The following is an 11026-nucleotide window of genomic DNA, read 5'->3' as shown; positions in this document are numbered from 1 at the left end:
TCATTTATATTGTTTTTGAGTATATTTTATTGTGATGATCAAAACAGCATAACAAACTTGTTTTTTTATTTATATTTAGGTAATATTAATCTTAAAACTATTATAAATACCTATTTGAATCATAGTATAATTCTATCTAACTTATTTATAATATTTTTAAGTAATTTTTGTAGTATTTTTATTATTGTGTCCAAAATATTATAATAGGCAAAAAAATTGAGAACAATTTAGATTTTTTCAAAATATATATACTATTAAAGAAAACCCAAAATAAGGAGTACTGTTTGAGAAATACTTAATATTTTTTCTAAAAAAATCGTCCAAAAAATTTAACTATTGATAATAAAGATCATAGAATCTTTATATTATACATCTTAATCTCTTTTTTACAAAGAAATAAGAAAAAACAAATGAGAATATTCATATCTATCATCACCATTTAGCTTTTGAAAAATCAAATGCCACATAGAACCCTAATTCGATCCCATCCATCTTCTTATATTAAACTCATCTCTTACTTTTCTAACAAAAAAGCAAAAAAAAAAGAGACTCTGGTTTTTTTTTTTTAGTTCTTCATTCGCAGAATATGTGCTCGTGACCAGATAGATGATTGATGGAAGACAGCAATCCATCTCCTGGCAACTTCGCACGCACTGACCGGCGTCGACGGAAAGCAGCCGACGGTTGTTTCCTTGGCTGAGTCTGACCGCTCGGAGGTGACACATGAACTGATGCTTTGGAACTGTGCGTGGCCGAAGCTGTCGGCGCAAGCAAACCCCGGGTTGACCGAGTCTGACTCAAGAAGAATGCCGCTTGAAAGCTATCGGCACTTCCAACCGATCGCTGCCTTTAGACCTTTCTGTTTCTCTTCTCTGAGGGCCATTGACTGAGTCGAAGCAGGCGTCGTCGGAGACGAGAGGACAACAGCTTGGAAGGAAGGAAGGAAGAGAAAATTTAAAATAATTTATAATAATTAATTAGTTATAATATCATTAATTTGGATTTAATTTTCTTTTCGAGTCGAATTGGGACGAATAATTAAGATAAGGAGGCGATGGGACGGTTTACTGCGTCTCATCGCGTAACGACCCAAAGCGTCATATTATGCCATTAAACCGCCGCCCCACCATTCACATACCGCCACGCAAGCAGTGACCCCACTTTGCAACCCCGCGTAAGACAAGATATATATTTACAGAGAGCGAGAGAGGACTGTGGACTCGCTGAGTTGGTCGGTTGGGAGGTGGGAACTCCGAAGCCCCGCTTGGCCATGGAGGCGAGCCAACCCTTCTCCGACTCCGACGCGACGAGCAGCAGCCTGTGCCACCCCGTAGCAGTCGCAGCGGCGGTAGCAGGGCAAACCGTGGCGGCCGCCGAGGTGGCCGCGCTCAGCCGCCTGTCGGAGCAGCTCGGATTCCTCCTCCGCTCCCCCGGCCTCTCCTTCTGCTCCGACGCCCGCATCACCGTCCGATCCTCGGGCGGCGAGCCCCCGCGGGTGGTGCCTGTCCACCGCTGCCTCCTTGCGGCCCGAAGCCCCTTCTTCCGTGACAAGTTCGCGGGCGGGGCGGCGGCGCTCGAGCTCGGCGAGATGGTGAACGGCTTCGAGGTCGGGTGTGAGGCACTGGAGGCGGTGCTCCAGTACGTCTACACCGGCCGGCTGGAGGAGCTGCCTCGGGGCGTGGCTGAGTGCGTTGACGAGGGCTGCTGCCGCCACGAGGCCTGCTGGCCTGCCGTTCATTTCATGCTCCAGGTCCTCCATGCTGCCTCCACCTTCGAGATCAACGAGCTCGTTAGCCTCTTTCAGGTAACCAATGGATCGATTGCTTTTAGAGATGTAGATAATGGCTTGATTCGCTTCTTTGTTCTGAATCGTGGGTCAGCATGCCTTTGCTTCTCTACTACAGTATTCCTTGTGGCATCTGGTGGCTTCTATCAGTAGCTTGATTGATTGTCCAGTGCTACACACCATCCTTGAATTCCTGAAGTAGATTCCGATGTGTCAAATACAAATTAATCCCTAATTTCATGATTTTACTTAGTAGGCTGTTCAGGTGTACTGAATACTTGTGAACTAAAGACAAATTGAACAGATTCATCCTGTTCTTAGAAGTAAAGTACAAGACTTTCAGAATATTGTAGTGGAATTTTGTTATCGACATTTTGCTCGAGATTGAATTTTGATTCAATGTTCTTGTTGGTGTTCTAGCATTGTCAATCTGTAGATCTATCCACTCCTCGTCTTCAAATTGTGCAATAAAAATTCTTTTGATTATTATGAGGAGTTCCAACTATAAATCCCTGCTTCCTTCTCTGATATAATCGGTGTACCCAACAACCTATTTGCAGATAACAACGAGAAATCCTCAGCAGATATAAAACTGATGAGCACATCTATCATAAGTTCTTTTCATCGGACATTTAGAAGCAATAACTTTGGGATTTTCCATTAAAGAGAGTAGGTACCTTCCCTTCTATATTCTGGTGATGCATCCTTGACATATTTTCCAATTTCCAGCAATTTTGTAAGGCATGTCATCATGAATTGTTGTTTGATCGTCTCATTTTCAGCAACAATCAAGTTTATGCTTTTTTTTTTTGGTTGCCAAATCCTCAACTTTCTTGAAAGGATGTATAACATAAGAAATCATTCATTGCAGCGGCAGCTCCTCAATATTCTTCAGAAAGTAGCAACAGATGACATTCTGATGATTCTATTGGTTGCAAATTTGAACAATAAGCTGTGTCAGAGATTACTTACGAAATGCATCGGGATGGTTGTCCAGTCCGATATCGATTTTGTAGCCCTAAATAAAAAGTTGCCCCCAGATATTGTCGAGCAGATTAAGCAGTCCCGGTCAAACTTCGGATTGGATGGACAAGAGAACCTTGAATTCCCTGAAAAGCATGTGAAGAGCGTATACGGTGCTCTCGATTCAGATGATATCGAATTAGTCAAATTGCTTCTGGAGGAGGGAGGTACCACTCTTGACAATGCAAAGGCTCTACATTATGCGGTCGCTTATTGTGATTCTAAAATTACAAAAGAGCTTCTGAGTCTTGGGCTTGCGGACGTTAATGGCAGAGACCACAGACATTACACGGTGCTCCACATTGCTGCAATGCGTAAAGAACCTGAAATCATAATGTCCTTGCTGACGATGGGAGCTCGCCCTTTTGACCACACATCAGATGGAAGGACAGCTCTTCAAATCTCCAAGAGGCTTACCAGATCTACAGACTATTATAGGTCAACCGAACAAGGCGAACCTTCCCCGAGGGAACGACTATGCATCGAGATGCTAGAACAAGCTGAAATGAGAGATTCATTCATGGAAGTAACTTCAGTTCCAGTCGAGATGATCAGTGATAATCTGCAAGAGAGGTTATTGTACCTCGAAAGCAGAGGTAATTTTACCGGTGTAGAAAGTATTTTCCTTTGCCGTTTTCTTGAAATATTATGAGAGGGGGGTCAGCTGTATTTCCTCTTCTTAATGCAGTTTGGCTAGCAGAGAGCTTATTTCCGACGGAAGCAAAAGCTGCCATGAACAATGCTAATGTGGATGGCACACTAAGATTCAAGTCAAGTTGCTTGACAAATCTCATTTCTGGAAACAAGAGGTCAGCCGAGGATGTGGTAAAAGCATCTTTTAAAATGACAGAAAAGGACTTCTCGCGGATGGAAGCTCTAACAAAGACAGGTACCTTTTCTGGGCAAGTAATTATCTTTTTTTCTCAAAAACTCATTTAAGATACAAAACCCACTTGTTTAGACCAGCAGGAGACAGCTGCATACATTGAACACTATCCAAGCATCCACTGGATCAGTTATATCAATATCAGTTTTTTGGTAGAAACCATGAGACAATCTTCCTTGCTAAGTTCCTTTCCAAACAACCTCCTATTCCTTTCGATCAAAAGTGCTGCAAAAGGAGTAATTCTGATTTTCTACTGCAGTTCTTATTAAATCTTCTCAGATTTTGATTCGAGTCTTTTTATTTATCGCTCTTCACCTGACAAAACTTCAACATGCTGCCCCATATCTCTCCAGTTACTGCACGACCAAAAAAAAAGAGAAGATCAATATTTTCTGCATCACTGACTTTAAGCACATAGTGGATTTCTGAATTGCTTCTTGCTTAACTAATCCATCTATCGTGTTACTATTTCACTGTCGACAAAAATATCGACATCCCATCCCAGCTTTCATAACCCGTTTGTGGGCCAACAAAATGCTATCAGCTGTCCTGTTCTGCCCCGTACAAAATGTTGTCAGTTATTTGCGACCCCCTTATTCGGTAAAAAAATCAACCATGTAATTATGCAGGTGTTGGATACTTAGTTTTGGATGAGAGTTTTAGCAGCTAACTTACATAGATTCTTAGATCGGAAATATGCTGCACAACTCTTTCAGTTTTCTTATATTGGAAACATGCTGCACAACTCCAGTAGTGACATGAAAGACATGCACAGTGGCAGCTTTTTTTGAAACACTGCATTTGACTCAAACTCAATACGTAAGCGTCAGTGACCTAAACAATATTTCGAGTTGCGACTTTTGCTCAGACATCATCTTGAATTGTTAAGCAGTGTCATTCCATCTAGAAACTTAGGCATTTAGATGAGCCACCTTCTTAGCGCATGTCGATAGCATGATACTCTGTATTTTGTAAATGATCTGTGTGAACGTTACTGTCCAGTGCAACTTGGGATGCATTTCTTTCCTCGGTGCTCCAAGGTAATCGACAAGTTCCTGGGAGATGATCTGTCGGGGCTATCCATAGTGGAGCACATCAACACTGAAGAGCGAAAGAACAGATACAATGAGATTCTGGAAGAGATGAACATGGCATTTACCCAAGATAAGAACGAGAAAGCGTTCGGCGGATCTGCCGCCTCCTGCTCTGCCGCTTCGTTTTCTAAGTCTGCTCGAGCAGCCAGGAATAAGGTTGCCAAAAAGTGATATGGGGTATCGTTTTCCTCCTCTTTCTCTCTTTCTCTCTCTCTCTTCTTTTGACCCTTAGCTTTATGCAGCGGATGAGCTTAGTTTAAGGACCATCTGTTTCTTTCCTTGCGTGGAGGTGGAAGATGAGCACAATGCCGTGAACGTTTGCATGTTTTGATGATACCTGCAGATGAATCGAATCATGGAAATATAGATAAACTGTAATCAGATCCCAGTCCACAGAAGCTCGACATCTCTGCTTCGGAAATCGTGCATGGCCTTCGACGAAGTGCGATGGCCCCTGCACGGATTTTAAAGCAGGAACCCAATGAAGCACTTCTTTTCCGGGTTCCGTCCTGTTTACTTCCGTTGTCGGGAGACGTTCAGCGTATCTGCTTTGGAAATCGTGCGAGTTGACTGCATCAGTGCCGGTGCGCCTCTGGCACGAATCATAAAGCGAAAACGTGGAAGACTAGCTCTTCAACATCTCTGCTTCGGAAACCGTGCGAGTGACAGCATCAGTGCGGTGTGCCTTTGCACGGATCGTAAGGCAAAAACGTGAAGGACTTGCTCTTCGGCATCTCTGCTTTCGAAACCGTGCGAGTGACAGCATCAGTGCGGTGTGCCTTTGCACGGATCATAAAGCGAAAACGTGAAGGACTTGCTCTTCAGCATCTCTGCTTTGTAAACCGTGCGACTGGCAGTATCAGTGCGGTGTGGCTCTGCACGGATCATAAAGCGAAAACGTGTAGGACTTGCTCTTCAGCATCTCTGCTTTGGAAATCGTGCAACTGACCGCATCAGTGCGGTGCGCCTCTGCACGGATCATAAAGCGAAAACGTGTAGGACTTGCTCTTCAGCATCTCTGCTTTGGAAATCGTGCAACTGACCGCATCAGTGCGGTGCGCCTCTGCACGGATCATAAAGCGAAAACGTGAAGGACTTGCTTACTGGGATCCTTCTACGTTAACGCGGGTGGAAGACCTTCGACATCTCTGCTTTAGAAATCGTGCAGAGGTTTGACAAGGTGCCATCACCCAGCACGGATCTTGGAGCAAGAACGTCGTCGGTAGACCTTCGACGTGTCCGCTTCAGACATCGTGCGAGCTACACGGCATAGCGAAGTGCGGTGTGCGTCTGCACGGATCGTAAAGCAGGAAACTTAGATCTTTCACATTCGCATCCCACGTCGGAAGACCATCGACATTTATCTCGGGTACCCCCTGCACGGATTTCTAATGACTGGACGTGTGTGCCACTGCACGGATCTCAAAGGAGGAGCGTGAAGGACTTCCGTTACCTTTTGCATCCATCCGTTGCCGGGAGAGGCCTTCCGACATCTCTGCTTTAGAAATCGTGCGGGTAACGCTGCACACCTAAGTGCGATGTTGCGCCTGCACGAATCCTAAAGAACGAACGTCAAGGGCTCGTTCATCATGATCCTTCACGTCCACATCCATTACGAGGAGGACCTTTCGACATCTCTGCTTTAAAATTCGTGCAACCGACGCGGCATAACGGACAGCATGCGATGTGCCCATGCACGTATCTTAAAAGGGGACGTCAAAGACTTCCGTCACGCTTACCCCGGTCACCTTCGACATCTCTGCTTTAAGAATCGTGCAATTGGTGCACGGATCTTGAAGAAGTAACGTGGAGGACGGGGGATCCTTTCCGCCCTCCTCCTTCCCCGGATATGAAACCCCTCCTGCTGCACAGTCGACCTTCTCGGAATCGAAGGAGAAGAAACAGCGGGGAAAGCTACCAACCGTGCCCGTCTCCTTCACCCCACACGCACAATCTCATTGGTTTTTCTGGGAAGCAGCGGAATGACCCCAAACAAGCCTAAAAATGAGAGGACGGCAACACGTACTCACAGGATTGCAGTCCGAAGAAGACATGGTATTTGACCAGGCTACGTGTCAACTTCTCCTTTCCGCCGCTGAAAGCTCGCGAGCGAGCGAGCTCACCGGTCGCAGACTCTGCATTCAAGCTCCGCATATGGGTCAAAAAGACAGTAGGCGCATTTCCGGTGGCAATGCTCTTTCGATTCTTGGACGCTTGCATGTGCAGAACCGAGCAATCCACATAATATAATATGTAATCCAGTGTTGAATCTTTTTCTCGGCCTTCAACTCCCTGTTTGTCTTACTCTGTTGTTTTCCCGAGAGAGATCTGCTGTTCTTTGACGAGAGAGCTCGCAGCCGTGAAGCTTCAAGGAACCTCCGTTCCATGTCCCACAGACACATGAGCCTTTTGTTCTCCTATTGAGAAGATAGGTTGGCCTCTTGTTTGCTCTCCTGTATAACTAGTCAAACCATAGGTTAAATTAATTTCCAGTAAATTAAACCAATATCATAAATGTGGCTTTTACAATGTTATAAAAGATGGAAGAAGCAAAGAGGAGACATGTAGAAGGGAATGAATGAGACAGTAACCACAAAAAAAAGAAAAGAATTCTTCTCTTTCATTGTACAATAAATAATTTAAATATTTTTTAATAATGAATAAACAATTACTTTTTTGGTTGGAAATTATAAAAGACCACTGCAGTATTATTCAAGAAGATATGGTACCATTGCTGTACTGTGGGAGTAACTTAAGACCTCTTCAAAGTCAAGGGGGGCAGCTGCCCAGTTGAAATTAGTTCATTGAATCCAGTTGATGAGCTCCTTTAATGCTAGAAAAGGCATGTGAATGCATGAGTTCTTATTATACATATACTCATGCTGTATACTATATATATATATAGTCAAAAGGACTTATCTGATTACGTATGCTTGGAGCTGAAATCATCCTTTTCTTTGGCAAGGAAGAAACGCCTACCTCCTGTGGGCACTAAAAAGTCAATGGTCAATCCCTGCCAGCAGACAATTTAAATAGTCAGCTTCATATAATCTTATATATCCTTGTAATGCTTCTTAAGAGATTTTAAGAGCAAACCATATATACACACATATATAAAGGAGAAAGTGAGTCTCAAGTGGATGATACCGTACTTGAAAGCAAAACAAATCCAACAGCGCATCTCTCAAATGGTCATATAAAATCTAAGCAAGTTGGGTAGTGGGGATGGTTAGTCATGCAGCAGCCATAATTTAATCCAACACAGGCTTCAAAAAAGCTGTGCTCTCTCTCTCTCTCTCCTTTGAAGGAGATGGAAAGTTGAGTTTTCACAGAGCTCATTCCAGGAACGGAGCACTGCTCAGTGGCATCGTCCTCCTTACCTGCATCTCGGATTACAATAAACAATGGTGAGTTTCTTTTATGCATATATAAATGGCGAGTAAGAGGCGTGCAACACCAATACCTTCTCAGCTTTCTTCTCATCCGAGCAGTCGGGTTCCTTCTGTGATCTGCTAGGTACGTTGAACTAAGCTTGTTCCGCTCCCTCTTTCTTCTGCCTCTTCCATCTACTGATCTATTTGTCGGAGATGCGATGATGCTGGCTTTACTGCTCCGTGACATGGTTGTTGTGGTTGGACCTTTGTAATCTAACAGGGGCAGCACTTCCATGGGCTTATCCTTCTCCGTGCCCTTGTGGAATTGGTTTGCTGCAGCCGGATCCATTAGCCTCGGTGAAAAGAAGGCCAATAGGATTTTGAGATCACTCAGTTTCGGAAGGAGCAATTCGTCGAACAGGATGGTCTCTGGTGCGTGCGATGACGCCGTGACGGAGAGATCATTAAGCTTCAGGAACTGGGAACCTGAGACACCAAAGCTCGACGCATCCGTTCCCATCGGAGAACAAGCCGCAGATGATGATGATGTTACGTTGCAGCCATCTTGTCTCAAGGTGCCGATGAACTTTGCGGTGCCCCATGTGAAGCTCCCGCAACAGCTCGTCGAGCTCTCTTCCCCTCGGCCTTCGAGCGAGCTTGACGCTGCAGCAACCAAGCTGCAGAAGGTCTACAAGAGCTACCGAACCAGAAGAAACCTAGCAGATTGTGCGGTGGTGGTGGAGGAACTCTGGTGCGTCTCCAACTTCACCTGGCACAAGTCAAAAACTAGAAGAAGATCTCTGTTCTCGTTTTACCTCAAAAAGAAAAACAATCCCCTTTTGCAGGTGGAAGGCACTGGATTTCGCATCTCTCAAGCGTAGTTCCATCTTGTTCTTCGACGTCGAGAAGCCAGAACCTGCAGTCTCTAAATGGGCAAGAGCGAAAAGAAGAGCAGCCAGGGTAATCGATCGGATTGATATGTCATGACGCATAAGCTATATAATTGTTCCAATGTATATCCAATCAATATGATATGTGTGTGCATCCATTTTTCTCAGGTCGGTAAGGGCCTCTCCAAAGATGAAAAGGCTCAGAAGCTAGCACTGCAACATTGGTTAGAAGCCGTGAGTATCCTCTTCCTTGGTAGCACAGAGAGATGGCTTTATGGTAATCTAATCCACAACCGGGCACCGTGCAGATTGATCCCCGGCATCGCTATGGGCACAACTTGCATTTGTATTATGATGTCTGGTCTGGAAGCGAAAGCACACAACCATTTTTCTACTGGTAAGCACAGAAATGACACAAGTCTTTCAGTGAGAAATGCTCACCTGTTCCTTCCTTTGGTCGAATGTGAAGGTTGGACGTCGGAGACGGAAGAGAAGTAAATCTGGAGAGGTGCCCAAGAAGCAAGCTTCAAAAGCAGTGCATCAGCTATCTTGGTCCGGTAAGCTCTCCTTGTGACCTTATCTGGTGGAGTGATGCGAAGGTGTATCTGACCATACATTGTACTGTGTTCACCACCCTGCAGAAAGAGAGGGAAGCATACGAAGTCATCGTGGAGAATGGGAAGCTCGTCTACAAACAAAGTGGAATGCCGGTGAACACCACTGAAGGTTGCAAGTGGATCTTTGTGCTCAGCACATCAAGAGCACTGTATGTGGGGAAGGTGCACATCATATCCATGCTTGGAACTAACTGTTCATACTTATGAGCTCAGCCTCCTAAAGCAAACTTTTTTGTGGATGAACAGAAGAACAAAGGCACATTCCAACACTCGAGCTTTTTAGCTGGGGGAGCTACGACAGCTGCAGGAAGGCTGGTCGCCAAAGAAGGCAGAATCGAGGTATGATTTGCCTAATTGCAGACCACCTATGTTGAGATGGAGCCAAAGTTGAGGCTGATGTAAAACTCTTGGTACAATTTGATGATTGCCTCAGGCTATATGGCCGTACAGCGGACACTACCTCCCGACAGAAGATAATTTTAGGGAGTTCATTAGTTTCCTTGGGGACAACCATGTAGACCTCACCAATGTCAAGGTAAATCCATCTTCTTCCCTGATGTTGCATCTTATGAACACCGAAGAGGGCTCCTACCACACGAACCGTGCACCATTTCAGAGCAGATCTAATCGTTTGCGTGATACCTAATCATTCATACCTGGGGCATTTAACCAACCCACTCGTGCCTTTTGCTTCTCAGAAGTGCTCCGTCGATGACGATGAGTTCCCTGCACACAAGAAGGATGACGATGTTGAGGTCGCAGTCGAAGCGGTTGTTGCTGCGGTGGAGGAGAAGGCTAAGAGCGAAGACGAAATCGCGAACGAAGAACCTACGGAACCAAAGGAGCAAAGCGACGCAAGCAGGGAGAAGGCAGCAATGGCGTTCGACCTCGGGAGGCGGCTGTCGTGCAGATGGACCACCGGCGCGGGGGCTCGCATCGGCTGCGTCCGGGACTACCCGGCGGATCTCCAATCCAAGGCGCTCGAGCAAGTGAACCTGTCGCCCAGGTTGGTCGCTTCGCCTGCTGCGAACAAGGTCCCGGTCCCGATCCCGTCGCCGCGACCGAGCCCCAGGCTCAGGCTGTCCCCCAGGCTTCAGTACATGGGCATTCCCACCCCGCCCATAGTCTCGCTGACTCTTCCCAAACCCTAGAGGTGAGGTGATTGCTTGGTGGCCCACATAAACTGGTCCAAGAATAAGAACCCCTTAGGAAGCAGAAGTGAATTGAATTCTTTTGTTAGTTATTGTTGGCGAAGGTGAAGCAGAGTTAGTTATTGAATTCTTTTGCATTACCATCAAAGGCAGTTGTCCGTGCAGGAATCTGACGTACAACATTATTTGTTCCTGTAAATTTCAA

The 11026-nt window shown here is 45.4% G+C and overlaps 2 protein-coding genes and 1 long non-coding RNA gene across 6 annotated transcripts; 2 read left to right on the top strand and 1 right to left on the bottom strand.

Annotated features, from left to right (window-relative positions):
* The first annotated feature begins 1230 nt into the window (after positions 1-1230).
* On the top strand, positions 1231-5170 carry LOC135645079 (BTB/POZ domain and ankyrin repeat-containing protein NPR1-like). Of its 2 annotated transcripts, XM_065163149.1 has the most exons (5): positions 1231-1804; positions 2658-3405; positions 3498-3698; positions 4698-4966; positions 5032-5170. In XM_065163149.1, the coding sequence occupies exons 1-4, from the start codon at positions 1271-1273 to the stop codon at positions 4958-4960; spliced, it is 1746 nt and encodes a 581-aa protein (XP_065019221.1). In that variant the 5' UTR covers positions 1231-1270; the 3' UTR covers positions 4961-4966; positions 5032-5170. The 2 variants fall into 2 exon arrangements, with proteins under 2 accessions (XP_065019221.1, XP_065019219.1); XM_065163147.1 differs by having other exon boundaries at positions 4698-5170.
* Positions 5171-6582: 1412 nt separating this feature from the next.
* LOC135645082 (uncharacterized) lies at positions 6583-10696 on the bottom strand. 3 transcript variants are annotated; one of them, XR_010498660.1, is made up of 8 exons: positions 10558-10696; positions 10327-10396; positions 9495-9688; positions 8979-9416; positions 8253-8826; positions 7942-8169; positions 7519-7802; positions 6583-7250 (listed from the first exon to the last, which is right to left on the bottom strand). It is a non-coding gene; the product is annotated as an uncharacterized LOC135645082 (long non-coding RNA). The 3 variants fall into 3 exon arrangements; XR_010498659.1 differs by having other exon boundaries at positions 10503-10641; XR_010498661.1 differs by having other exon boundaries at positions 7519-7771; positions 10503-10641.
* Positions 8457-10821, top strand: LOC135645080 (IQ domain-containing protein IQM1-like). The gene is made up of 9 exons (XM_065163150.1): positions 8457-8914; positions 9009-9123; positions 9222-9287; positions 9362-9450; positions 9523-9610; positions 9695-9832; positions 9917-10009; positions 10104-10205; positions 10369-10821. Exons 1-9 carry the CDS (start codon positions 8457-8459, stop codon positions 10819-10821), a joined length of 1602 nt encoding a protein of 533 aa, XP_065019222.1.
* Positions 10822-11026: the final 205 nt, after the last annotated feature.

Source organism: Musa acuminata, chromosome BXJ3-8 (assembly GCF_036884655.1).
Source record: "Musa acuminata AAA Group cultivar baxijiao chromosome BXJ3-8, Cavendish_Baxijiao_AAA, whole genome shotgun sequence".
In the NCBI taxonomy this organism is placed as follows: Eukaryota; Viridiplantae; Streptophyta; class Magnoliopsida; order Zingiberales; family Musaceae; genus Musa; species Musa acuminata.
The sequence above is the reverse complement of the archived record's forward strand: the minus strand, read 5'-3'. Positions and strand labels throughout refer to the sequence as shown.

What these genes read in the sequence shown, in the direction of transcription:
- LOC135645079 (XM_065163149.1), top strand. Translation starts at nt 1,271, where the DNA reads ATGGAGGCGAGCCAACCCTTCTCCGACTCCGACGCGACGAGCAGCAGC. An exon ending in AGCTCGTTAGCCTCTTTCAG is followed by an intron (nt 1,805 to 2,657) that starts GTAACCAATGGA and finishes CATTCATTGCAG; the next exon opens with CGGCAGCTCCTCAATATTCT. An exon ending in ATTGTACCTCGAAAGCAGAG is followed by an intron (nt 3,406 to 3,497) that starts GTAATTTTACCG and finishes TTCTTAATGCAG; the next exon opens with TTTGGCTAGCAGAGAGCTTA.
- LOC135645080 (XM_065163150.1), top strand. Translation starts at nt 8,457, where the DNA reads ATGGGCTTATCCTTCTCCGTGCCCTTGTGGAATTGGTTTGCTGCAGCC. An exon ending in CGAAAAGAAGAGCAGCCAGG is followed by an intron (nt 9,124 to 9,221) that starts GTAATCGATCGG and finishes CATTTTTCTCAG; the next exon opens with GTCGGTAAGGGCCTCTCCAA. An exon ending in TAGACCTCACCAATGTCAAG is followed by an intron (nt 10,206 to 10,368) that starts GTAAATCCATCT and finishes TTTGCTTCTCAG; the next exon opens with AAGTGCTCCGTCGATGACGA.